We start from the raw sequence: 26,553 nt of genomic DNA, 5'->3' as shown, positions 1-26,553 counted from the left end.
TGCCTTTGCTCCTCTTTTATGCCTTTATGGGAGGGGCCAATCATCTCCTGGCCTTACTCCCGAGTTGTCCCTTTTGCTTTAGCTACTCTTGCCTTCTGGCAGCTCTGCACATGTGTGCACTAGGAACAGGCTCCTCCTGTTCCTCTGCCTCCCTGCTGTCAGCCTCTGGAGGCGCCGCACCTCACTCCCCGATGGCCCTGGCCCCATCTCTGCCTCTGACGCAGAGCCCACGTCCAGGCCTTCCCCAGACTCCAGGACTGGCCCATGGTCCTCCCCAGCCTCCTCACTGTCTGACTCCACTGCCAGCTCCGCAGGCTGCTGGCAGACCACAACATATCCCCAGAGCTAGGGTGGGGCTCTTCTGTTCCAAGGACCAGACCATAGATTTCCACTGTCCTCCTCTCCTCTGGCTCCTTGCATTCTTGCCCAAAATCCACCTTTTTTGTTTCCTCCGGGCACAGCTTCCTTGAGATCCCTTCTGTTCCACCACCACCCCCTAAGAGATTTGGAGGGCTCAACAGCCCCACAACTCACCGAAGGAGGAAGACCGAGGTGTCCACAATGATGTTACTGGAGAGAGTGAAGGTCTCGGCGGTGATGAGGACCCGGAGAGGTAAGTAGAGAGGCCTGTGAAGGAGAAGATGGAGGTCAGCCTTGGGGCAATGTTTCTTAACCTGGGGAACTTTAAGAGGTGTGGACTTCAACTCCCAGAATTCCCCAGCCAGCTCTAATGGTGGAGAGGGGGAAGTCACAGCACAGCAGTCCTCTCTTGGGTGCAAGTCACCCCAAAACTCCAGCAGCTGGTGGAAAGTGGCTGGAATGAAACCCAAGTATAAGTCACAATAACAGAGTTGGGAGGGACCTTGTAGGTCATCTAGTCCAACCCCCTTTCCATGCAGGAGGCGCTACACTATTTCTGACAGAGGGCAGTCCTGTCTTTTCTTGAAAGCCTCCAGTGATGAAGCTCCCACAACTTCCGAAGGCAGCTTCTCTTCCACTGGTTGATTGTTCTCACTGTCAGAAAATTCCTTCTCATTTCCAGGTTGAATCTCTGCTCTTGGTTTAACCTGTTTTTAGCATGTTGTGGGAACCCAACCAGAAACCCCCCGTCTCTTTCCCCAGGGCAGGACTAACTGAAACAGCCGATGGCCGGCTCCAGCAACTCCAATTCAGGCCTCCTCCTTCTCCCCGTCCTCGGATTTCCAACACCGTATACCTGTAATCCACGGCGCAGTTGAAGAGGTGGGTGTGCAAAACGGTGATGATGGCGGGGGGCACGAAGCCCAGGATGGGGTCGTCCAAAACGTCCAGGAAGTCGATCAACTGGCAGAAGGAGACGGGGCCGTGAGACTTGAACCCAGAGCCCCGGAGCCCTGCCCTGGCCCGCCGGCTCTCCAGCACCCGGGAGTTAAGCTCAGACCGGTCTAAGAGAGGATAGAGAAAGGGGCTGCTCCCAGGTGCTGCTCAGGCCCCCTCCCCCACTCGTTTCCCCCCCGCTCCTCCTCTAACCAGAAAGCAGCCAACCTTCTTTAGGGGGGATCTGGCCTCACCTGCGTGTACCAGCTCTGGTGGGCCAGTGCCATGCGGTGCCGAATGGTGGCGCCCTCGAGGCGCAGCGTCACCAGGAACTCCTGCAACCCAGATGGAAAATGTGAGTCACCGTCTGTAGGTTTTCTCCCAGGGCTCTCCCATCCTGTCAGCTGCTGTCCCCTCCAGCACCAAATCAGAGGAGGAGGAGGAGGAGGAGGAGGAGGAGGAGGAGGAGGAGGAGGAGGAGGAGGAGGAGGAGGAAGAGGAGAAGGAGGAGGAGGAGGAGGAGGAAGAAGAGGAGGAGGAGGAGGAGGAGGAAGAGGAGAAGGAGGAGGGGGAGGAGGAGGAGGGGGAGGAGGAGGAGGGGAGGAGGAGGAGGAGGGAGGAGGAGGAGGAGGAGGAAGAGGAGGAGGAAGAAGAGGAAGAGGAGGAGGAGGAGGAGGAGGAGCAGGAGGAGGCGTTTTGGATGGAAACTGGAAATAGAAACTGGTCTCTGACAAAAAAAACCTTTTAAATCATAGTCACATGACCCTGGGATAGTGCAAACAGCCGTAAAGGCAGGCCATTTGCCCAGTGCTCAAAAGGCAGTCATGTGACCATGGAGGGGGAAGCTGGCTGGGGAATTCTGGGAGTTGAAGTCCGCCCATCTTCAGCCAAAGTTGAGAAACACTGCAGTCAGGGGGAAAAAAAAACCCGTTATCTAAGACACCTGTGGTAGCCCGTCGGCTGCCAGCAGAGCTAGCGGCAGTCAGGAGAGGTGGAGGTGGAGGGAGGGCCTGGGCTGGCTTCGGAGCCTTTGGGAGGCTGATGAGGAAACAGCAGCAGAGAGAGAGAGAGAGGCAGAGCCGGGGCTTCCGTCCTCCCCCAGGTGGAGAGGCAGCTGAATTCGGGGCCAAAGCTGAGTGAGAGGGAGGAACAGATGGGACCCATCCCAGATACGCATAGGCATAGAGAGGAGAGGGGAGGGGAGGGGAGGAGAAGGAAAGGGGAGGGGAGAAGGAGAAGGAGAGGGAGAGTAGAAGGAAATGGAGAAGGAGAGGAGAGGGGAGAGAGGGGAGAGAAGGAGAGGGGAGGGGAGGGGGAGAGGGAGAGGAGAGGAGGAGAGGGGAGGGGAGAAGAGAGGGAGGGGGAGAGGGGAGGGGGGAGAGGAGAGGAGAGGGGGAGGAGAGGGGAGGAGAGGAAAGGAGAAGGAGAGGGGAGGGGAGGAGAAGGGAGGAGAGGGGAGGGGAGGGGAGAGGGGAGGGGAGAAGAGAGGGAGAGGGGAGGAGGGAGGAGAGGAGAGGAGGAGAGGGGAGGGGAGGGGAGAGGAAGGGAGAGGAGAGGAGGGAAGGGGAGAGGGGAGGAGAGGAAAGGAGGAGAGGGGAGGGGAGGAGAAGGGAGAGGAGAGGGGAGGGGAGGGGAGAGGAGAGGGGAGGGGAGAAGAGAGGGAGAGGGGAGGAGGGAGAGGAGAGGAGAGGAGGAGAGGGGAGAGGAGAGGAGGAGGAGAAGGGAGGGGAGGGGAGAAGAGAGGGAGGGGGAGAGGGGAGGGGGAGAGGAGGGGAGGGGAGGGGAGAGGGGAGGAGAGGAAAGGAGAAGGAGAGGGGAGGGGAGGGGAGGAGAAGGGAGAGGAGAAGGAGAGGGGAGGGGAGGGGAGGAGAAGGGAGAATAGGAGGAGAGGGGAGAGGAGTGGGGAGGGAAGGGGAGGGCAGGAAAGGAAAGGAAAGGAGAGGAGAGGGTAGCAAAGGAAAACCATAAGCCGGCTCTCAGGGAAAAGCAGACGGAGACGCTAGCCAGCCCCTCCCTGGCTGGGAAATGAGTAGGAGGGTTTTGGGATCGGCCGGCTGTGTTTGTCTTCTGATATCCAGCCAGCAATTCGGATTCCTTGGCCAGAACCAGGTTTGTTGGGACGAATTACGTTGGATTTTTCTTTATCCACGTGAATAAAAAGACTGTTCCTGCCCTGTTTTGAAAAGGGGGGGGTTGTTTTACTCGTGAGTGAGGGGCTTATCGCTTCTTGAGAACAGCACCTTTATGTTCTTCTCCATATCCAGGTTGATCTGAATGGCCACGGACATCATCTTGGAGGGGCCGTCCTTCTTGGCCCCCAGAGGCCAGCTGATGGGCCCCTCTTGGGAGGCGTAGATGGTGGGGTGCAGCTCGTCGGGGGGCAGGAAATTGGGAATCTCCAGATGCTCGGCTGTAAGGTAGTCCTCCACGACAGCTGGGGGGGGCAGGGGCAGAAAGAAGAGAGGAAGCGTCCCGGATTAAGATAACCTGCTCCTGGTCCTCGGCCCTTCCCAACCCCATTTTCTGTCTCCCCCACCCCAAAAGTCAGCAGAAGAAGAAGCAACAAGGGGTACAGTCGGATGAAAAAGTCAGATGCATTCCCCAAAAACGGGAAATACACAGTCCCCGATGTACAAGGGAAATTGGGATCGGAGTTTCCATCCGTAAACCTTGTTGGGTCACAAAGCGGGACCGCTTAATGATGGCAATCCCGGCAATCCTGGTTGCTGTCATTAACCGATTCCCACCGTGGCTACTTCCTGCCGGTTTTCTACGGCCAAAATCAGTGGGGAAGCCAGCAGGAAGTCACATGCTGCCTGGGGAATCATTGGGAATTGAAGCCAGCCCTTCTTTAAATAGTTGCTTTACAGCAGAGTTCCCCAAATTGTCCTGGTTGGCGGTCCGGAGGGGGAGTGGGGGGAAATAGGGAATGGTTTTGTGGGAAGGGTAAGCGTGTGTGTGCGTGTGCACCCATTGCTCGCGCAAATGAGGATCCGAGTACCCACAACACTCACGCAACTGAGGCCCCGAGCACCCGTGACACTCACACGAGTGGGGCCCCTGAGTGTCCTCGACACTCACATGAGTAGGGCCATGTGCTCTTGTGATGTTCACACAAATGAGGTTGTTAGGAAACAAATATTACCTAATTTGTTAGGTTGGCAATATATAAACCATCAATGTAGCTTTAAGACTGCTGAATTGCATCACACTGTGTCCTGATTGGTTAGCTCTGTAGCCAATGTCCTTAAGAGGGAGCTAGAAACATGGTTTGTTTCTCTTTGCTGTTCTTGCTCTCTGATATCTTTGTATGTTGCTGTTTGCAAATCCAGAAGAACTGTTTATTGTGAATGACTATGACAACTGGTAAGAAGACTTTGTTATTGGATTATCCCTGGACTATCGTTTTGCTATCTCCTGCTTTATATGTGTATGACCTGGACTGTTTATTGGACTGTGCCTTCCTATTTCCTGAAAGTAAACACAACTCAGTGTATCTGTGTGTTGACTGTGTTTATTCGTAACTACTCTCAATCGCTTTCATGTGCACACCCTTGCTAGTCAAGGGTTACTCTGCGAATTCCTTAACAGAGGTCCCGAGCATTTCTGATGCTCACGCAAGTGGGGTTGTGCATGTGTGCTCCTGCACGCACACCAGCTGGCTCCTCACACGGCCTACTTGCGAATGGGCCACGGCTCACAGGTTGGGGACCCCTGTTCTACAGGACAATTCAACCGAGCCGGTTGCCTACACACACACCAACACTAGATCTGGGTCCCAACCTTTGTGATAAAGTGCCACCTTCTCGGCCTCGATGCAGAAGTAGCCAATGTCCTCGCGGCCTTTGTAGTGTGAGACGCTGAAGAGGCTCCCGTTCTCCACATCCAGGACGAGTTCCCCGTGAGACGCTTCCAGCTTCTTGCCTCCTTCGCCCTGCAGAGACGAACGGAAGAACCGAGTCAGAGAAGGGGGCTAGGTTGAGTGAAGGCAGTTGAGTGAAGGCTGGTCTGCGGGGTGTTTAGATCTGGCCCGCGGGGCTGACCTGGAAACAGTGAAGGACCAGCCTGTGGTGCCTCTGCCAGCGAAAATGGAGCTCGGGTAGACTGCACACAGCTCACCCGAGTTCCGTTTTCGCTGGCAGAGGATTGCAGGAAGCCGTCGCAACCAAAAACAGAGCCCGGGAGCCCATTTTTGCTGGCAGAGCGCTGGGGCCACCACAGCTGCCCTCAACATGAGTAACGTTGAGCTGGTCACGCCCCCCCAGCCCCCCCGAGGTCAAACACAACCCTGATGCGGCCCACAATGAAATTGAGTCTGACACCCCTGGCCTAGTCCAGGGGTCTGCAACGTTAAATACTCAAAGAGCCGTTTGGACCCGTTTCCCACAGAAAAGAAAACACCGGGAGCCACAAAACCTGGGTGGGCATGGCCAACTCAATGTCACTCACTTCCACCGGTCACATGACCCCTCCTAGCCACGCCTACTCAGTCGGTCATTAGGGCAGAGAACCAGTTGTTAAAAAACACCGGGAACCACAAAATCCTTTTCACATATCTCTCTCTCTCTCCTCCCACCCTCTCCTTCTCTCTCTGTATCTCTCTATGTCTCTCTCTCCCTCTCTCTCTGTATCTCTCTCTCTCTCCCCCTCTCTCTCTGTATCTCTCTATGTCTCTCTCCCCCTCTCTCTCTGTATCTCTCTCTCTCCCCCTCTCTCTCTGTATCTCTCTATGTCTCTCTCCCCCTCTCTCTCTGTATCTCTCTATGTCTCTCTCCCCCTCTCTCTCTGTAGATCTCTATGTCTCTCTCTCCCCCTCTCTCTCTGTATCTCTCTCTCCCCCTCTCTCTCTGTATCTCTCTATGTCTCTCTCCCCCCCTCTCTCTGTATCTCTATGTCTCTCTCCCCCTCTCTCTCTGTAGATCTCTATGTCTCTCTCTCCCCCTCTCTCTCTGTATCTCTCTCTCCCCCTCTCTCTCTGTATCTCTCTATGTCTCTCTCCCCCCCTCTCTCTGTATCTCTCTATGTCTCTCTCCCCCTCTCTCTCTGTAGATCTCTATGTCTCTCTCTCCCCCTCTCTGTATCTCTCTCTCCCCCTCTCTCTCTGTATCTCTCTATGTCTCTCTCTCCCCCTCTGTCTCTCTCTCCCCCTCTGTATCTTTCTATGTCTCTCTCTCCCCCTTTCTCTCTGTATCTCTCTGTCTCTCTCTCTCCCCCTCTCTGTATCTCTCTATGTCTCTCTCCCCCTCTCCCTCTGTATCTCTCTATGTCTCTCTCTCTCCCCCTCTCTCTGTATCTGTCTCTCTCTCTCCCCCTCTCTCTCTGTATCTCTCTATGTCCCTCTCTCCCCCTGTCTCTCTCTCCCCCTCTGTATCTTTCTATGTCTCTCTCTCTCCCTTTCTCTCTGTATCTCTCTGTCTCTCTCCCCCTCTGTATCTCTCTGTCTCTCTCTCCCCCTCTCCCTCTGTATCTCTCTATGTCTCTCTCTCTCCCCCTCTCTCTGTATCTGTCTCTCTCTCTCCCCCTCTCTCTCTGTATCTCTCTATGTCTCTCTCTCCCTCTCTCTCTGTATCTCTCTATGTCCCTCTCTCCCCCTGTCTCTCTCTCCCCCTCTGTATCTTTCTATGTCTCTCTCTCTCCCTTTCTCTCTGTATCTCTCTGTCTCTCTCTCCCCCTCTGTATCTCTCTATGTCTCTCTCTCCCCCTCTCCCTCTGTATCTCTCTATGTCTCTCTCTCTCCCCCTCTCTCTGTATCTCTGTCTCTCTCTCCCCCTCTCTCTCTGTATCTATGTCTCTCTCTCCCTCTCTCTGTATCTCTCTGTCTCTCTCTCTCCCTCTCTCTCTGTATCTATGTCTCTCTCTCCCCCTCTCTCTGTATCTCTATCTCTCTCTCTCTCCCTCTCTCTCTGTATCTCTCTATGTCTCTCTCCCCCTCTCTCTCTGTATCTCTCTATGTCTCTCTCTCTCTCCCCCTCCCCCCCCTCTCTCTATGTCTCTCTCTCTCCCCCTCTCTCTCTATGTCTCTGTCTCTGCCCTGGCCGCCTCTCCATCCCCCACCGTCGCCCTTACCTTCTCAGGCCAGGCGAGGAGTGACTGGGAGGGGAGGGCCAGCTAGTGGTGGGATCACCTGACAGGGAGCCACAGCAGAGGGCCCAAAGAGCCACATGCGGCTCCGGAGCCACAGGTTGCTGACCTCTGGCCTAGGGGATCTAAACTGTAAACACATCTACAAGTTGTCCTCGACTTACAACAGTTCACTTACTAACTATTTGAAGTTACAATGACAATGGAAAATGAGCTATGACTGTTTTTCACACTTACGACCGCTGCAGCATCCCCACGTGAATTACATTCGGCTGGGATTTACATTTGGCTGGGATACGGCAACTGTCGGAAATGCGAGTCAGTCGTTAAAACTGACAGTCGTTAAAACTGACTCACATTTCTGACAGTTGTCGTATCCCAGGGTCACGTGATCCCCTTTTGCGTCCTTCTGACAAGCGAAGTCAATGGGAAGGTCGGATTCACTTAACAACCGGGTTCCTAACTTTACAACTGCAGTGATTCACTTAACAACGGCAGCAAGGAAGGTCGTAAAGTGGGGCAAACCTCACTTAACAAATGACTCACTTAGCCAGATAAATTTTGGGTTCGACTGTGGTCCTAAATTGAGGACTAAATGTATTTCATTTCATTTCAAAACGACGCTATAGAGCACTGCACACCAGAACAACTAGACATAAGAACAGTTTTTTCCCGAACGCCATCACTCTGCTCAACAAATAATTCCCTCAACACTGTCAAACTATTCACTAAGTCTGCACTACTATTAATCTTCTCATCGTTCCTATCACCCATCTCCTCTGACTTATGACTGTATGACTGTAACTTTGTTGCTGGTATCCTTACGATTTATATTGATATCGTTTCCTGATCGCTTATTTGTACCCTATGACTATCATTAAGTGTTGTCCCTTATGATTCTTGACGAACGTATCTTTTCTTTTATGTACACTGAGAGCGTATGCACCAAGACAAATTCCTTGCGTGTCCAATCACACTTGGCCAATAAAGAATTCAATTCAATTCAATTCAATTCAATTCAATTCAATTCAATTCAAATTCTATTCTATTCTATTCTAATTTTCTATTCTATTCCATTCCATTCCATTCCATTCCATATTTTCTATTCTATTCTATTCTGTTCTGTTCTGTTCTGTTCTGTTCTGTTTTCTGTTCTATTCTATTCTATTCTGTTCTGTTCTGTTTTCTGTTCTGTTCTGTTCTGTTCTGTTCTGTTGTTCTATTCTATTCTATTCTATTCTATTCTATTCTATTCTCTATTCCATTCCATTCCATTCCATTCCATATTTTCTATTCTATTCTATTCTATTCTATTCTATTCTATTCTATTCTGTTCTGTTCTGTTCTGTTCTGTTCTGTTCTGTTCTGTTCTGTTCTGTTCTGTTTTCTATTCTATTCTGTTCTGTTCTGTTCTGTTCTGTTCTGTTCTGTTCTGTTTTCTGTTCTGTTCTGTTCTATTCTATTCTATTCTATTCTATTCTATTCTATTCTATTCTATTCTATTCTATTCTATTCTATTCTATTCTATTCTATTCTATTCTATTCTATTCTATTCTATTCTATTCTATTCTATTCTATTCTATTCTATTCTATTCTATTCTATTCTAATTATTTTCTATTCTGTTCTGTTCTGTGTTCTATTCTATTCTATTCTATTCTATTCTATTCTATTCTATTCTATTCTATTCTCTATTCCATTCCATTCCATTCCATTCCATTCCATTCCATATTTTCTGTTCTGTTCTGTTCTGTTCTGTTCTGTTCTATTCTATTCGACAATGCACACGGCCGCCCATCTAACACACAAACTCGGGGTGCTGATATCAATGGCCTCAGAGCGGTGTGCAAAACTGAGGAAGAAAAACGACAAAGATCGGAGAGGGAGCCCCTCTGTGCACGAGCGCGTGCAAGGATGAAGCACGATGATGGGAAAGAGAGTGTTGTGGCCTATCGGCCGCCAGCCCCTCCAGCAGCCGAATCAGAGGAGGAGGAGGAGGAGGAGGAGGAGGAGGAGGAGGAGGAGGAGGAGGAGGAGGAGGAGGAGGAGGAGGCGGCGTGGGAGTCGGGGTCAGCATCAGGGCATCCTGAGAGCTCCGAGGGGGAAGAGGGAATGGGGCTGGCAGAGAAAGAGACAAGAGGTGGAGCCTGGGCCGTCCGTTAGCCCTCAGATGGAGAGTCAACAGCCCCCAGGTCTGGAGGTGGCTGATGAGGAGGAGGAGGAACAGCTGGGTCCAGTGCCTGATGCACAGAAGGGAGAGGAGAGGAGAGCAGTGGAAATCTATGGGCCGGCCGATCCTTGGGATAGAAGAGCCACCACTGCTAGCGAAGCCCCATCCTAGCTCTGGGGATAAAAGGCAGGAGGCGGAGATGAATAGACGTGTCAGACAACTATTCTTCTCCCTGCCGGATGGACTTGTTAGCCTGTGGTGAGAGAGAAACTTTTTGCCGGGGCTGCTGGCTCTCCTCATAAAGGAATCTTTGAGTTCACTTCAGAGGGTTTGTCGTGTTTCGAGAGCTGGGTCAGAACAGAGAGACACTTTCGGGGGCCCGACTCTTTGCAAATGGTTCCCCCCCCCCAAACACAAAAGTGGATGCAGATCGTTTTCTCACTTTGGCGTCGCAGAGCGCTGTAATGCGTCCCTGGCCCACCCGGAGCACGACGGAGACGCAGCTGAGAGGAAAGGGGTTCCTCGGCTCCCCTCTTTTCTGCTGCGCGCCCCTCTCGTCCGCCGAGTAGAAGTGGGAGTCGTCGTCCTCGGAATCCGAATCTGCAAGAAGGAGCAACGGAGAAGGACCTGTTTCTATCCCGCGTGGTTTTGTGCAGACCTGCACAGGTGTCACCTCTCCTGTATTGGTTACCGATTTGCTTCCGGGTGCAATTTGGGGTGCTGGCTGTCCCGTTTAAAACGCCTTCATGGCTTGGGATCTGAGGTGATCTGAGGGACCATCTCTTGCCGGTCACACCCACCCGACCCATCTAAGCGGGAAGGCATGAATGTTGCGGGTCCCGTCCCTTAAGGAGGTATATTTGTCGGGACCCAGTACAAGGGCCTTCTCTGTGGTGGCGCCATCCCTCTGGAACATCATCCCTCCGGAAATGAGACCGGCCCCCCACTTTGACCCTCATATTTATTTTATTTTTATTATTTTATTTTATTTTATTTTATTTTATTTTATTTTATTATTTTATTTTATTTTATTATTTTATTATTTTATTATTTTATTATTTTATTATTTTATTTTATTTTATATTATATTTCATTATTTTATTTTATTATTTATTTTATTTTATTTTATTTTATTATTTTATTTATTTTATTTTATTTTATTATTTTATTTTATTATTTTTTTATTTTATTATTTTATTTTATTTTATTATTTTATTTATTTTATTTTATTTTATTTTATTTTATTATTTTATTATTTTATTATTTTATTATTTTATTATTTTATTATTTTATTTTATTATTTTATTTTATTTTATTATTTTATTATTTTATTTTATTATTTTATTTTATTTTATTTTATTATTTATTTTATTTTATTTTATTTTATTTTATTTTATTTTATTTTATTTTATTATTTTATTATTTTATTTATTTTATTTTATTTTATTTTATTATTTTATTTTATTTTATTTTATTTTATTATTATTTTATTTTATTTTATTTTATTGGTTCGATTTATATGCCGCCCTTCTCCGGAGACTCAGGGCGGCTCACAATGCGTTAAGCAATAGCCCTCATACTTTTGTATAGACCTGCTTAGTAGGGCTTTCGGGCCCCCCTAAGCAGTCTTCTTTTTTATACAAAGTCAGCTTATTGCCCCCACAATCCGGGTCCTCATTTTACCTACCTCGGAAGGATGGAAGGCTGAGTCAACCTTGAGCCTGGTGAGATTCGAACTTGCCGTAATTGCAGGCAGCTGGTGCTACTTAACAGCACTTTAGTCTGCTGCGCCACCAAGGCTGTTGTTATTTAATTGTTTTTATTTCTTCTACATTGTGTTTTTATTATCTGTAAGCCCGCCTAGAGTCACTGTCAGCGAGTAGGCGGCGATATAAATTAATTCATTAATCCATTTATCAATCAATCAAATAAATGTCTTTAAAAGCTCGGTGATGGGCAGGGCGATTTCGGCAAAGGGGAGGGGGGATGAATTGCCTATAGAAGTTAGCAAATCCCAAATAAACAAACAAATAAATAAACAAACAAATATCAATCCCAGGGGTGGGGAACGATGGCCCCTTTATTATCTGTGGACTTCAACTCCCAGAATTCCTGAGCCGGCTGGCTCAGGAATTCTGGGAGTTGAAGTCCACAGGTAATAAAGGGGCCATCGTTCCCCATTCTTGTTCTATCCAATGATGGCCAACCCTCCAGGCCACAGCCAATCGGACAGCAAGGGGGTTGCAAGCAGCCCTCCCCCTCCCCTCCCTCCTCCTCCGGAAGGGACTTCCCCCCCCCCCAAAACTCTCCTCCTCCCTGTGCCCCAAATATCGTTTCTCACCCAATTTAAAGGCTGACTTGCACATCTGGAAGTTCTCCGGCCAGTGGGCAGGTGGGGGCCCATCGGGGGCAAAGGGGGATGCGGATCCGGCCCCTCCTGGAGGATCAGTGGGGCTCGGGAGGGGGCTGAAGGGCTCCCACATCAGGAGGTCATTATTGATCCTGGGGGTGAAAAGAAGAGACAGTGAATGCAAAAATCTTCCACTTGCCTGCAGGGGAAAAAGTGCCACAGGCAGTCCTCGACATGCAACCATTCATTCAGTGATCCTTCCAAGTTGCAACAGCGTTGGGGGTAAAAAAAAGTTACTTCTGCCTTTATTCACACTTACAACCATGAGGGGTAGTCCTCAACTTACAACAGTAACCCTTCAAAGAACAGCGACTTTTCAAAGTTACAACGGCCCTGAAAATGTGACTTATGACCGCTTTTCACGCTTACGACCATTGCAGGATCCCTAGGGGTCATGTGATCAAAATTCAGATGCTTGGCAATACCCTACAAGGGCAGACATCCCAGTATTTCTTCGGAAGAGTCCTATTATCATATTGTTGTGGCCCGTCAGCGGCCTGTGCGGATTGTAGCTGATTCCGACAACGAGGAGGCTGGTGTGGTGCTGCACCAGCAGCCTGTGCAGCTGGCACTCGAGTCGGACAGTGAGGAGGCTGGAGAAGATGTGGTGCCAGAGGTGGGGACTCAGCCAGGGCCTTCAGAACCTCCAGAAGCTCCTTTAAGTGAAGAGGACGAAGAGGAGGAGACTCTTCTCGATGCACGGGTGCGCAGAGCGGCCAAAAGGCAGGAGTGGCTCCTCAGGAGGAGGTCTCCTCGAGAGTAAGGCTTGGGGCTAATTGGCCACTCCCCTAGCCTATTTAAGGAGGAACGCCGATTGCAGCAAGTTGTAGGGAACAACTTTAGTTCATTCTCCTTCGCGTCTGGATTCTCTGCAAATTGCTTCTGAGCTTTCTGCCAACCTTAGTAAGATTGTGATTACTTTATCTTTGGTTTCTTGTAGGCTGTTAAGAAAGTTTATTAACAGCCTTTGTTTGGGAAAGACTGAGTTATTTTAGTAAATTTAAATTTTGTATAGACTTTGTGTGTGCTGTGGGTCCGTAGCTGGGGCAGAACACATATGTGGTGGACATGTGTAGAAGCAAAAAAAAAAAATAATACTGGACAAAAATACATACATGGCTGGAAAAGATGATAAAGCAGTACATTGATTTAAAACCAGAAATATTCTCGTTGGGGATGTTACCTGAAACTTATAGTAAAGAGAATGCATATTTAATTATCCATGTATTAACTGCAGCTAGAATTGTATTTGCACCCAATTGGAAAAGTGAAGAGATCCCTACGGATGAGGTGGTGATTAGAGAAACTATTAGAATGTGCAGAAATGAATAGATTTAACGCCGGCAATTAAGGAGAAAGAACAAACTGAATGTTATATGATATGGGAATTATTTTATCAATGGTTAGAGAAAAAAAATGGAAGTTGGAAATAAAAGGAGGAGATTAAAAAAGAGAAAATATGTTAAGATAGAGATGTAAACAATATGATGGTTGTTATTATTATGACTATTGGGATTATTATATTTTTATTAGAAGATATGTTAAGAGGGAAAAATGAATAGGTTTACTACCGTGTTTCCCCGAAAATAAGACCCTGTCTTATATTTTTTTGAACCCCGAAATAAGCACTTGGCCTTATTTTCAGGGAGGTCTTATTATTTTGGGGTGCATGGAGCAAGATGGGGCTCCTCTTGCCGTCTTACGTGATTTCCAGCTCTGCATTTAAATATTTTCAGGGAGGGCTTATTTTCGGGGGGAGGCTTATTTTAGTGCATGCGCTCAATAGCCCGATTGGGCTTATTATCAGGGGAGGTCGTATTTTCGGGGAAACAGGATACTGTAAAATTGTAAGAGCAGAGAATTAATATCAGTGTAATGAATGCTGTTGTAAATCTTGATGGTTATTGCACAGAGATATTTGTACCCACATGGGAAGATGGAATGTTTATATTTAACAAAATAAAAGTTAATTTTAAAAAAAGAAGAAGAAGAAGAAGAAGAAGAAGAAGAAGAAGAAGAAGAAGAAGAAGAAGAAGAAGAAGAAGAAGAAGAAGAAGAAGAAGAAGAAGAAGAAGAAGAAGAAGAAGAAGAAGAAGAAGAAGAAGAAGAAGAAGAAGAAGAAGAAGAAGAAGAAGAAGAAGAAGAAGAGAGATGTCGTCCATGCCCATCCCGCGTCCTCCGAGCATTCTGACCTGTTGTAGATGCTCTCGTAGAACTTCTTGCTCGGCAAGAAGATGTGAACCGTGGGGAAGGTCAGCTCCAGAGTGTAGCGGGAGGCGGCCAGCGTCTGGCTCTGGAACTCGGCCATCTCCTCGGGATCCCCGGGAATGACCATCTTTGAGAGGGAGAGGAGAGGAGGATGATACCCACAGAACATTTGCAGCCTAGGGCTGAACCGTTGAGGTCTCCTTGGTGCTCTCGGAGCTTGATTGTTTTCTTGCAGACGTTTCATGACTCAATTATGCAACTTCATCAGTGCTACCGTGTTTCCCCGAAAATAAGACCTCCCCGGATAATAAGCCCTCCCCAAAAGTAAGCCCACCACCACCACCAACCCATCCAAAAATATTTAACCGCATACACAGCCATTTCTTCTGGTTAGGGTTAGGGAGACAGAGCTGGAAATCAGGTAAGACAGCAAGAGGAGCCCCACCTTGCTTCACGCGCCCCAAAATATATATATTTTTAATTTTTTTTAATTTGATTTATATGCCGCCCTTCTCCGGAGACTCAGGGCGGCTTACAATGTGCTCAGCAATAGCCTTCATCCTTTTGTATATTTATACAAAGTCAGCTTATTGCCCCCACAAACTGGGTCCTCATTTCACCTACCTTAGAAAGGATGGAAAGCTGAGTCAACCTTGAGCCTTGGCGAGATTCGAACCTGCAGTAATTGCAGGCAGCTGGTCTTAATAACCAGGGTGCCTTAGACCACTGTTCTACCAAGGCTCTTAATAACACCTCCCCGAAAATAAGGCCAAACGCTTATTTCAGGGTTCAAAAAAAATATAAGACAGGGTCTTATTTTCAGGGAAACACGGTAGGAGGATTTGCTCTTTGTTTATGTAGAGTGGCTTGTCCCGTCAGTGTTGCTATGTGTTGTTAAACAGCACCTTCTAGCACTGATGATGTTGCTTAGTTGGGTAATAAAACGTCTGCAAGAAAGCCGCCGAGCTCAGAGAGCACCCAGGACCCCACAGAAGAGGATAAGAAACAAAGAGGAAAGGTACCACCAACACCCAACAGCCTGGAGAAAGGGCTCAATCAAGGGGGCACAACTTTGGGGTGGGGTGGGGGAGCTTTGAGGGAGCGCCTGTTCTCCAAGAAGTAGGTGGGGCCAAAGGAAGAATTCACTTGGGTTTCCTTTCCAATAAAATTCAATTTAAAACCATTCTTACTAGAGCCCAACCTTTGTTGCAGTATTTCTCAACCATGGTAACTGGAGATGTGTGGATTTCCATTCCCAGAATTCCCCAGCCAGCATCCTGGGAGTTGAAGTCCTCACACGTAAAAGCATGCTGGCTGGGGAATTCTGGGAGTTGAAGTCCTCACATGTAAAAGCATGCTGGCTGGGGAATTCTGGGAGTTGAAGTCCTCACATGTAAAAGCATGCGGGCTGGGGAATTCTGGGAGTTGGTCCTCGCACTTAAAATCACGCTGGCTGGGGAATTCTGGGAGTTGAAGTCCTGGCACTTAAAATCACGCTGGCCGGAGAATTCTGGGAGTTGAAGTCCTCACACGTAAAAGCATGCAGGCTGGGGAATTCTGGGAGTGGAAGTCCTGGCACTTAAAATCACGCTGGCTGGGGAATTCTGGGAGTGGAAGTCCACTCTTCTTAAAGCCACCGAAGTTGAATAATTGCACTATATTGTATCTGTATTGAATAATTTTTGCCATAGCCTTCTCAGCTTTCTCATTCGGTAGCCCTCAATTTTGGCTCCCCTGCCCAGCATGCTGCCTCCTGCCCCCCAAGGATGGGGCAGCCAGAAAGCCTCTCACCTCCTCCGTCTCGTACATCGTCCGTTTGGAAGAGAAGGGCGAAGGCTCCGGCTGCTTCAGCTCACAGGGGCTTTCAACCGTCGACAGCTCCACCTCTTCGGCGGCTGCCAGCACCAAATCCCAAGGGGCATCCGTGGGCGTTGGGCAGAAGGTCAAGATGAGCCTGCCAAGGACAGGAGGAGAGAGCTGGATTCCCACCACCATCCCTCCCCGTCCTGGAGTTTCAGTTGTGGGGCTATGGAAAGCCCCCCCTTCTCTCTGTCGCAGGAAAGCTCTCTCTTCTCCGCTCGCGAGAAACTTACTTAGGAAGGAGGTACTTCTTCCCGACGCCTCTGGCCAGTAAGTCAGGGGCTTTGCCCACCCGAAAACAAGGCACCGACAGCGTCTCACCATCTTCATAAATGCCTGTGTAGGAGAAGGAACAGACACAGACGGAGGCGGAGTTAAGCAAGTCATCAGCCTGGAATCAATACATTTTGACAAATGCTCCAACCCCTCTTGGATTCCCGTGGGCTTTTTTTTTTTTTTTTTTAAATGCAATTTTATTGAATTAAGAACATATTACAATTCAAACTAAACGGTTCGGCAACGTGTAGTCATATTGTATATTTACAAGTGTGGTATCTAGTCAATTATCTAATCATTTCTACAGTTTGTACAAAACTTCTTATGAGTAAAATTGATTACTGTTTAATTAAAGTACAATAATATATAGGGTTATCTAATCATTGTGCATTATTCCACATGAGTATTAACTTTTGCATTTAATTTCTAACCACCTATACCACAGATCCCAGATCGCATAAAATTCTGAATCCTCCTTTCCGTTTAACACATACGTTAATCTGCACATTTCTGCGCAGTCAAGTATCTTATTGACTATCTGTTCCTCGGTTGGTCCTTTTTTCTCTTTCCAATATCTGGCACAGGAGAGTCTAGCAGCTGTGACAATATGAATAATCAGGTATTTCTTGTCCTTTCCAAATGCTCGTTTTAGCACTCCCAGGAGATAGGTTTCCGGGAGGAAGTTAATGTCCTCCTTTAATATTTCTTGGATCCATTTTTGTATTTTTTTCCAAAACTTCCTTGCTTCCGGACACGTCCACCACATGTGGTAGAAGGTCCTGTGGGCTTTTATCTAGCACCAATTTAGCCCTGAACATTAATCGACTAAATTCCTTGTCTATACAGCAGTGGCCAAAATGGTGGAAACCTTTTGGGAAAAGTGTATTTTTGAGGTTTGATGGCTAATAACACCACTTTTTTTGGGGGGGGGGGGGAGTTTCAAGATAATCCTATTCCACTGCTGGAATAGCCCAGACCTTAACCGAATTGAAAAATCTATGAGGCCGACTAAAGAAACTTGCTAGTCAGAAGCGACCCAGCAATAAAACCCAGTTAATAGAAGCCATCATTCGATCTTGGTTTTGCATTATGACAGCTGCAGAACTCAAAGACTTGGTTCCCTCCATGGGAAGACGTTGTAAAGCCGTCATTCATGCTAAAGGTTACCCAACGAAGGATTAATTGATATGGGGATCATTTTTGTATAATCTCGTTTTTTCTACGTGTTTCATTTCTCTTCTCTATACTGTAACTGCTACTCTAATAGCAAATCCTTCATAAAAGTTATTGCATTACATTCTTGATTAAATTATCTTTCCATTGATATATAATTTCATGGTACTACTCCAAAAAAAAAAAAAAAAGTGGTGTTATTAGCTAGTTTTAGAAAATACACTTTTCCCAAAAGGTTTCCACAATTTTGGCCACTACTATAGGCTTGAGCAATATAGGTAGTCCTCAATTCACAACGACCATTGAATCCCAAATTTCTGTTGTTAAGCGAGACAGTTGTTAAGTGAGTTTTGTCCCATTTTTACGACCTGTCTTGCCACAGTTGTTTAGTGAACCGCTGCAGTTGCTAAATTAGTAATACGTTGTTGTTAAGTGAACCTGGCTTTTCCATCAACTTTGTCAGAAGAGCCCAGGACAATGCAACCGTCATAAATACGAGCCAGTTGCCAAGCATCTGAATTTTGACCGTGTGACCATGGGGATGCTGAAACGGTCCTAAGTATGGCAAAATCATCCACTTTTAATCGTGATTAAAAATGAAAATAGGTCATTTTTTTTCAATGCTGTTGTTAACTTTGAACCGTCACTAAACGAATGGTTGTAAGTCGAGGACTATCTATATGGAGCTTCTAGTCCCAGATGTCCTGGCAGCTGTACTAACTGTCCTTTGTCAACTCCTTCCTGGGGAAGAAGGACGTTTTTTTTTTCCAAAAAAAGTTTTTATTTTTATTTCTCATAAACATATTTTCATGTACAGTCATTTATCCACCATTTTTCATTCTTTCATTTTTAATTTTTACTTGTTCGGGGCTGCTCTTTTACCATTTAACCTTCTTTGTTTTGCCACCTTTCTTCTCCTCCCCTTCTCTTCCTTCCTCTCTCTCCTCCTACTTTCTTCGTTCTTCCTCTCCTTCCCTTTCCTACTTCCCTTCCCTTCCCGCACTCCTCCCTTCTTCCCCCCTTCTAACCTTCTCTCCTACTCCTCTTTCCCCTCCCTTTTCTTCCTCTCCTTTCCCCTTTCTTCTCTCTTTCCCTCTCCTCTCCTCTTCTCCCTTCCGCTCTCTCACCTCCTTCCCCTCCCTTTTCTTCCTCTCCTTTTCCCTTTTTTTCTTTCTCCCCCTCTCCTCTCCTCTCTTCTCCCTTCCTCTCTCTCTCCTCCTTCCCCTCCCTCTTGTTGTTTCCCTTTTCAGTTCAATCTAGAATGGCATTCGAGCAGCCTCGATTTTCTATCTATCTCTATTCTCATTTCAATTTCTTATTTGATTAATATTTATATCTGTTTCATCCTTTGTGTACATTTTTATAATAATCTCACTTTTTCCTTTTTCCCTCCCCTTTCACCTTTTACCTAGGTTATCATCTAGGTTTCTATTCTTATGATTATTTTCTCCCATCTTTTCTCTATCCGTTTTATCTCTATACCCTTATTTATATTTCCTTTCTAACCAGGTGTAAAATTTATCCCACATCCTGAGGAAGAAGGACGTTTGAGAAGCACCCAAATCAGGGGTGAAATGCTCCCGGTTCGGACCGGATCACCCGATCCGGTAGCGATGGCAGATGATCAGAGGCTGTTTTTTTTACTTTTAAAAACATTTTTTCTACAACCACTTCGGCCGAAAAAATTGATTGATTGATTGATTGATTGATTGATTGGTTCGATTTATATGCCGTCCTTCTCCGGAGACTCAGGGGCGGCTTACAATGCGTTAAGCAATAGCCTTCATACTTTTGTATAGACCTGCTTAGTAGGGCTTTCGCACCCCCCCCCCAAGCGGTGTTCTTTTTTATACAAAGTCAGCTTATTGCCCCCACAATCCAGGTCCTCATTTTACCTACTTCGGAAGGATGGAAGGCTGAGTCAACCTTGAGCCTGGTGAGATTTGAACTTGCAGTAATTGCAGGCAGCTGGCCGCTAAGTGCTACTTTAACAGCACTTTAGTCCGCTGCGCCACCAAGGCTCTAAAATGCTTTTAAAAGTAAAAAAAAAAGCCTCTGATGATTGCACGGGGGGAGAGGAGGGGCAGATGATCGTCTGAAGAGGTTGTAGAAAAAAAAATGCTTTTAAAAGCCTCTGCCGATCCCAGCTGAGTTGCCTGATCGTCAAGAAGCTTTTAAAAGCATTTTTGTCTGCAACCCCTTCGGCCGAAAGAGGTTGTATGAAAAAATGCTTTTAAAAGTTAAAAAAAAACAAAAACTTTGCCTCGCCCACCCAGTCATATTACCCCCACCACCACCGAGCCACGCCCACAGAACCGGTAGTAACAAATTTTACATTTCACCACTAACCCAAATCCATCCCTTCGCTCACCGTGCAAATCTGTCAGGGTGATTTCTAACTTAGTGGGCCCCGTCGGCTCCAGATCCGTGCGCAGCTCGACGCCGGCCAGGTCCAGCCGCAAGCGCTCCCTGCGCACCGCCTTCTCGGCCCAGGCGCGCCTCTCGGCCCAGGCGCGGAGATCCGGGATGGGGAACTGGAGAAGCAGGGAAGCTTTGGGGGCGACCAGCTGCATGTTGCCCTGCCATCGGGCAGCCGGGGGGAAACCTGGCTGGCACCAGCAAGGGGAAGAAAAGGAGAAGACAACCTCAGTGGGGAAGGAGAAGGAGCCTCTCCCGCTCGAGCCACCCGGCCACCTCCCCTCCGCCTTACCACGGGTTCTTCGGGACGGTAGACACCCGGCCGGGATGGCACCATGGCGGGCTGCAAGAGCGAGCAGAGGCGATCCAGCGTACCCAGGTCCACTTCAGAGAGGAAGTCAGCCAGTTCCACCGCCAGCTCCACCGTCAGCTTGGACAACGCCCCTTTGGCCAGACCGCTCTGCAAGGATGGCATAAAACAGGGGTGTCAAACTCAAGGGCCAGGGAGCCAGATCCAGCATGCGGGGTGCTTAGCTCTGGCCCGCAGGGCCACCCTGGAAACAGCAAAGGACCGGCCCGCGGTGCCTCTGCCAGCGCAAACGGAGCTCGGGAGTGCCGTTGGCGGCCCTCGTGAGCTCCGTTTCCGCTGGCAGAGGGCTGCAGGAGGCGACAGCCGAAAACGGAGCTCGGGAGCCCATTTTTATTGGCAGGCGTCCCCGACATGAGTGACGTCGAGCTGGCCACGCCCCCTCAGGGCCCCCCCAAGGTCAAACACAACCCTGATGTGGCTCTCAATGAAACCGAGTTTGACACCCCTGGCATAAAAGGAGATCAGGCCAGAGCAGATCTCTCAACCTTGGGAACTTGAAAGACAGGTGGATTTCAACTCCCAGAATGTTGTGGTCCGCCAGCAGCCTGCGGAGCTGGCAGCGGAGTCGGACAGCGATGAGGCTGAGGAAGAACGTGGGCCAGTCCTGGAGGCTGGGGAAGGCCCAGATGAGGGCTCTGTGTCAGAGGCAGAGATGGGGCCGGGGCCATCGGAGAGTGATACACGGACTTCGGAGCCTCCAGAGGCTGACAGTAGAGAGGCAGAGGAACACGAGGAGCCTGTTCCTAGTGCATGTATGAGAAGAGCTGCCAGAAAGCAGGAGCAGCTAAAGCAGAGAGGACGACTCAGGAGTAAGGCCAGGAGATGATTGGCCCCTCCCATAAGGCTTAAAAGACGAGCAACAGCTTTTTGGGCTCTTTGCCGGAAAACAACTGTTGAGAGATTTGCTTCTTGTTTGGCTGTAGTTATTTCTTCTGTTCCTGAACTGTTGCCAAGAAAAGCCTTTGGCAGTTTGCCCAATTATCCCAAGGTCAGAGATAAACAGAAGACTGGTGTTTTGAGGACTTTGCTTTCATTTCATTTGGGATACGCTGAGAACGAGTTAATTCTCAGCCGTTTTAAATAAAATCTGTTTGTCTTTTGGAACTGTTTTGCATTTAATATCAACTACGTGGGCCTGGGTCACAACACAGAATTCCCCAGGTTAAGAATCGCTGGTCTAAACGTCGGAAGAGAGGGGCCAATTGGAGGGTCAGGCCGGGCCGTTCCACCCCGAAGGTGGCTTTTTTCCCTTCACACGCTGCCTTCGCTGCGATTGCAAACTTTGCGTTTTGTGAACTGCGGAGGGGGTGTGGGTGTTTGTGGAAACCCACCGTATTGTTTTTTATTGCTGTGGAATTGTGTCTTTACCAAGGCTCTTTAAGAAACATTAAACAGGTGCAAACATGGGCCTTAAAAAGAGTCCCAAAGATGCATTTTTTTCAAGAGGCAACTGGGAATTTCTGATTTTTCTTTTGTAGACATTTCGCTTCTCATCCCAGAAGCTTCTTCAGCTCTGATTGACCTGGTGGGGAAGGGAAGGATTGATGCTCCTTGCAGACAATCTGGTCATTTGCGTCCTTTTGCATTCAGAATGCAAATGCTCAGCTTTCTGCAAGGAATATCAATCCTTTCCTTCCCCCACCATCCAATCAGATCTGAAGAAACTATCATAGAATAGACCCGTGATTTATTAGTTTATTTATTTATTATTCATATTTCTATGCCGCCCACTCTCTGAGGACTCTGGGCGGCTTACACCAAAGACCGTATACTAAATAGCATATTCCCCCCCAACAATCTGGGTCCTCATTTGACCCACCTCGGAAGGACGGAAGGCTGAGTCAACCTTGAGCCGGTGAGATTTGATCCACTGATCTGCTGAACTAGCAGTCAGCTGAAGTAGCTGCAGTACTGCACTCTAACCACTGCGCCACCTCGGCTCTTCTAATGGTGAACCTATGATGGTGATGGTGAACCTATAGCATGCATGCCAGAGGTGGAGCTGATCTAGGGTGACGGCTCATGTGTCCGGAGAAATGGCTCCGTGCGCCACCTGTGGCACGCGTGTCATAGGTTCGCCATCATGGGTGTAGGAGCTCTACTTCAGACACCCCCAGCAAAATCCCCCTATTCCAAAATTCCCCCAAACTCAACCGGCCTGCAAACCTTGGAGGACGGCAGCTTCTCCAAGTGCTTGGACCGGATCCGTGCGCAGGGCTGAGGCGCCTGGCTGTAGGGAACGGGTCCCGGGGTGGGAAAGACCAGCAGCTAGAAGAGAACGAGACACAGAAAATCAGCGTTGACCTGCGCCGTTGCGATGGTTGACTCGCTATGCAGCTTCCTCACAACCAGATGGCAATAACGGGAGCAGGGAGGAAGGGGAATTAAATGTTTTTCTCTTTCACATCCAGGAAGAAAACACCGCAACCTCTCCAGCCTAGGCGAGGCTGCCCCCTCCCCAAAGACACTCCCCCAGCCACTGCTCCGTACCTGAGTGTATTCGGGTTTTCCCGTCCTTCTGCTGGCTGGCCAAAGGCACTCCAAGATCTCCAGAAGGCCGAAGGAGGCGTCCCAGTTGAGCCCACGCAGCTGCTTAGAAGACTTGCGCTCGCAGGTGAGTTGGACCGCAGCTCCGGTCAGCCTGGAAGATGGAAAAAGACCCCCGAATGCAGCTCAGAAAAAGAGCAGGACAGAGGGGCAAATTTAAAAGCAGGAAAAATCCCTGTCTATTCAACTTAGGGCGGTCTTTCTCAACCTAGACAGCTTTAAGATGGGTGGACTTCAACTCCCAGAATTCCCCAGTCAGCACAGCTGGCTGGGAAATTCTGGGAGTTGAAGTCCACTTTTCTTAAAGTTTCTAAGAATGGAAAACACTGAGTGGCTAGGGAATTCTGGGAACTGAACTCCACCCATCTTAAAGTTGCTAAGGATAGAAAACACTGGTTGGATGGGGAATTCTGGGAGTTGAAGTCCACCTTTCTTAAAGTTTCTAAGAATGGAAAACACTGACTGGATGGGGAATTCTGGGAGGTGAAGTCCACCTTTCTTAAAGTTTCTAAGAATGGAAAACACTGACTGGATGGGGAATTCTGGGAGTTGAAGTCCACCTTTCTTAAAGTTTCTAAGAATGGAAAACACTGACTGGATGGGGAATTCTGGGAGGTGAAGTCCACCTTTCTTAAAGTTTCTAAGAATGGAAAACACTGACTGGATGGGGAATTCTGGGAGTTGAAGTCCACCTTTCTTAAAGTTTCTAAGAATGGAAAACACTGACTGGATGGGGAATTCTGGGAGGTGAAGTTCTCTTATCTTAAAGTTGCTAAGGATGAGAGACACTGAATGGCTGGGGAATTCTGGGAACTGAACTCCACCCATCTTAAAGTTGCTAAGGATGGTAAACAGTGAGTGGCTGGGGAACTCTGGGAGCTGAAGTCCACCCTTCTACAAGTTGCTAAGGATGGGAGACACTGAATGGCTGGGGAATTCTGGAAGTTGAAGTTCTCTTATTTTAGAGTTGCTAAGGATGAAAGCCCGGGAATTCTGGGAGTTGAAGTCCACCCATCTTAAAGTTGCTAAGGTGGGGCAACACTGACTGCATGGGGAATTCTGGGAGTTGAAGTTCTCTTATTTTAGAGTTGCTAAGGATGGAAAACACTGACTGCATGGGGAATTCTGGGAGTAGACATCCACCCATCTTAAAGTCTCTAAGGACGGGAAACCCTGGACTAGACTCACCTGACATGGCTGCGTGGAATGGCCTCCTCGAAGCAACGGCGCAGGGGATGAAAATCCCGGCCTCCGAAGGCTGCGTCCTTCAGGCCCGCCAGCTGGGAGAAAAACCGCTGAGCGACCCCCAGGGAGAGGACATCCGATGGGAAAAGCCCAGGTGGCTGATGGAGAAGGGTCAAGGTCAGGCCCCCGATAGTCACCCGCAGCAGCATCTCGGGACGCTGGCTGTCCAGGGAGGGGGGCGGGAAGGGGCCAGCCTTGCCTGAAAGGGAAGAAGAATATGTGGTAAGGATATGTGAAACCCACCACTGCCGCTGAGGTTGAAAATCACTGCTCTACAGTACAAGTAGGCCTCCACTTACGACCATTTGTTTAGCGACCGTTAGAAGTTGAAACGGCCCTGAAAAAAGGGACTTACGCCCATTTTTCACACTTATTTATTTATTTATTATTTATTTATTATATTTCTATACCGCCTTTCTCCCATAGAACTCAAGGCAGTGTACAGTCAAGAAAAATATAGATACACAAACTTCATAAAATTGCTAATTAAAATTATTATTATAACATAGTTTGGCCCAATTAAATAGAACCTAAAATTGGATAACATTTTAAAAACATTCACATGTTCATATGTTTAGCCCCGCTTGTTGGAACACTTACGACCGTTGTGGCACCCCCACCATCCCTGTGGTCAGGTGATCAAAATCTAGACAACTGACTCGTATTTATGACGAGTGTCCCGGGGTCAAGCGATTCCCTTCTGACGAGCAAAGTCAATGGGGAAGCCAGATTCACTTAACAACTGGGTGTACTTGCTTAACAACTGAGGTTGTTACTCAACAACGGTGTCACTCAACGACGATGGCAAAGAATGTTGTAAAATGGGGCAAAACTCCTTTAGCAACTGTCTCGTTTAGAAATGGAAAGTTTAGGCCCGGCTCTAGATGTAAATTGAAAACTAACTGTGTAACTTATTAATTTATTTTTTTAAAGGAGGTTTAACTGCATTTCTTGCCTGGCTGCAAGAAGGAAACAGCGAAGAATTGTACCCCAACCCCACGACCTTCTCCCCATCTTCTCCTAGCCCAGTGGTGAAATCCAAATTTTTTTACTACCGGTTCTGTGGGCGTGGCTTGGTGGGCATGGTGTGGCTTGGTGGGCGTGGCAGGGGAAGGATACTGCAAAATCTCCATTCCCTCCCCATTCCAGGGGAAGGATACTGCAAAATCCCCATTCCCACCCCACTCCAGGGAAAGGATATTGCAAAATCTCCATTCCCACCCCACTCCAGGGGAAGGATACTGCAAAATCCCCATTCCCACCCCACTCCAGCGGAAGGATATTGCAAAATCCCCATTCCCACCCCACTCCTGGGGGAAGGATACTGCAAAATCCCCATTCCCTCCCCACTCCAGGGGGAAGGATACTGCAAAATCTCCATTCCCCCCTCACTCCTGGGGGAAGGATACTGCAAAATCCCCATTCCCTCCCCACTCCAGGGGGAAGGATACTGCAAAATCTCCATTCCCACCCCATTCCAGGATACTGCAAAATCATTGCATTACCCCATTCACTCCTGGGAGAAGGATACTGCAAAATCCCCATTCCCTCCCCACTCCAGGGGAAGGATACTGCAAAATCCCCATTCCCACCCCACCCCAGGGGAAGGATACTGCAAAATCTCCATTCCCACCCCATTCCAGGGGAAGGATACTGCAAAACCCCCATTCCCTCCCCACTCTGGGGTCAGCCAGACGTGGTATTTGCCGGTTCTCCAAACTGCTCAAATTCCCACTACCGGTTCTCCAGAACCTGTCAGAACCTGCTGGATTTCACCCCTGTCCCAGCCCCTCCTCCCCACCCTCAGGGGGGAAAATTGCAGGAAAACCACCTTACTTGGTATCTTATTGAGACCTGGCAGGGTTGAGGCAAAGGGCAGCCGTCTGTAACGCCGGGGGCTTCCTAGGCTCAGCTGTGGGAGGGGGAAAAAAGGTTAATTTGAACGTGTTTTTTTAAATGTTAATTTTCATGCTTTCGGTTTTAAGCTTTGGATTGGAATGGCTGACGTTTTAATGTATTTAATTGTCTATTTTGTCATGTGTGATACTGTAAAGGTGCCCAGAGTCATTCGATAGTGAGATGGACGGCATATAAATTTAGTAAATAAATGGAGGAAAGAGCATTTTCAGAAGTTAACAGCATTGAAAGGGACCTTGGAGGTCATCTAGTCCAACCCCCTGCTCAAGCAGGAAACAATACCATACCATTTCTGAGAGATGGCACATGGCTATTTGCAGCAACTCACAGTTAACAATCAATTAACAATCAGACTAGAGTTGGAAGGGACCTCGGAGGTCTTCTAATCCAACCCTCTGCTCAAGCATACCATTTCAGACAGGTGACTGTCCAGTCTCTTCTTAAACACCTCCAGTGATGGAGCACCCACTGCTTCTGGTGGCAAGCAGTTCCACTGGTTAATTGTCCTCAATGTCAGAAAATCCCTTCTTAGTTCTAGGTTGCTTTTCTCCTTGATTAGTTTCCACCTGTTGTTTCTTGTCCTG

At 48.1% G+C, this 26,553-nt stretch overlaps 1 protein-coding gene and 1 long non-coding RNA gene across 3 annotated transcripts in view; one reads left to right on the top strand and one right to left on the bottom strand.

The window, feature by feature from the left end:
• The window catches only part of ATG2A (autophagy related 2A), an 87,765-nt gene that overhangs the window by 30,281 nt on the left and 30,931 nt on the right, over positions 1-26,553 (bottom strand). For both annotated transcript variants that reach the window (XM_060691930.2, XM_060691933.2), the window contains exons 10-25: positions 25,889-25,964; positions 23,996-24,251; positions 22,751-22,901; positions 22,427-22,528; positions 20,183-20,350; positions 19,844-20,081; positions 16,257-16,359; positions 15,955-16,117; positions 14,148-14,290; positions 11,887-12,047; positions 9,988-10,145; positions 5,080-5,230; positions 3,537-3,730; positions 1,551-1,631; positions 1,217-1,323; positions 535-627 (exon numbers count right to left, since the gene is read on the bottom strand). In XM_060691930.2, the coding sequence (XP_060547913.2) occupies positions 535-627; positions 1,217-1,323; positions 1,551-1,631; positions 3,537-3,730; positions 5,080-5,230; positions 9,988-10,145; positions 11,887-12,047; positions 14,148-14,290; positions 15,955-16,117; positions 16,257-16,359; positions 19,844-20,081; positions 20,183-20,350; positions 22,427-22,528; positions 22,751-22,901; positions 23,996-24,251; positions 25,889-25,964 (2,345 nt within the window). The remainder of the gene's footprint in view (positions 1-534; positions 628-1,216; positions 1,324-1,550; positions 1,632-3,536; positions 3,731-5,079; positions 5,231-9,987; positions 10,146-11,886; positions 12,048-14,147; positions 14,291-15,954; positions 16,118-16,256; positions 16,360-19,843; positions 20,082-20,182; positions 20,351-22,426; positions 22,529-22,750; positions 22,902-23,995; positions 24,252-25,888; positions 25,965-26,553) is intronic.
• On the top strand, positions 500-4,792 carry LOC148111560 (uncharacterized). Its single transcript, XR_015730456.1, has 3 exons — positions 500-613; positions 1,123-1,651; positions 3,561-4,792. It is a non-coding gene; the product is annotated as an uncharacterized LOC148111560 (long non-coding RNA).

Source organism: Pantherophis guttatus, chromosome 18, assembly GCF_059756535.1.
Source record: "Pantherophis guttatus breed Tessera chromosome 18, ASM5975653v1, whole genome shotgun sequence".
Taxonomy (NCBI): domain Eukaryota; kingdom Metazoa; phylum Chordata; class Lepidosauria; order Squamata; family Colubridae; genus Pantherophis; species Pantherophis guttatus.
This window is presented reverse-complemented; position numbering and strand designations above follow the sequence as displayed.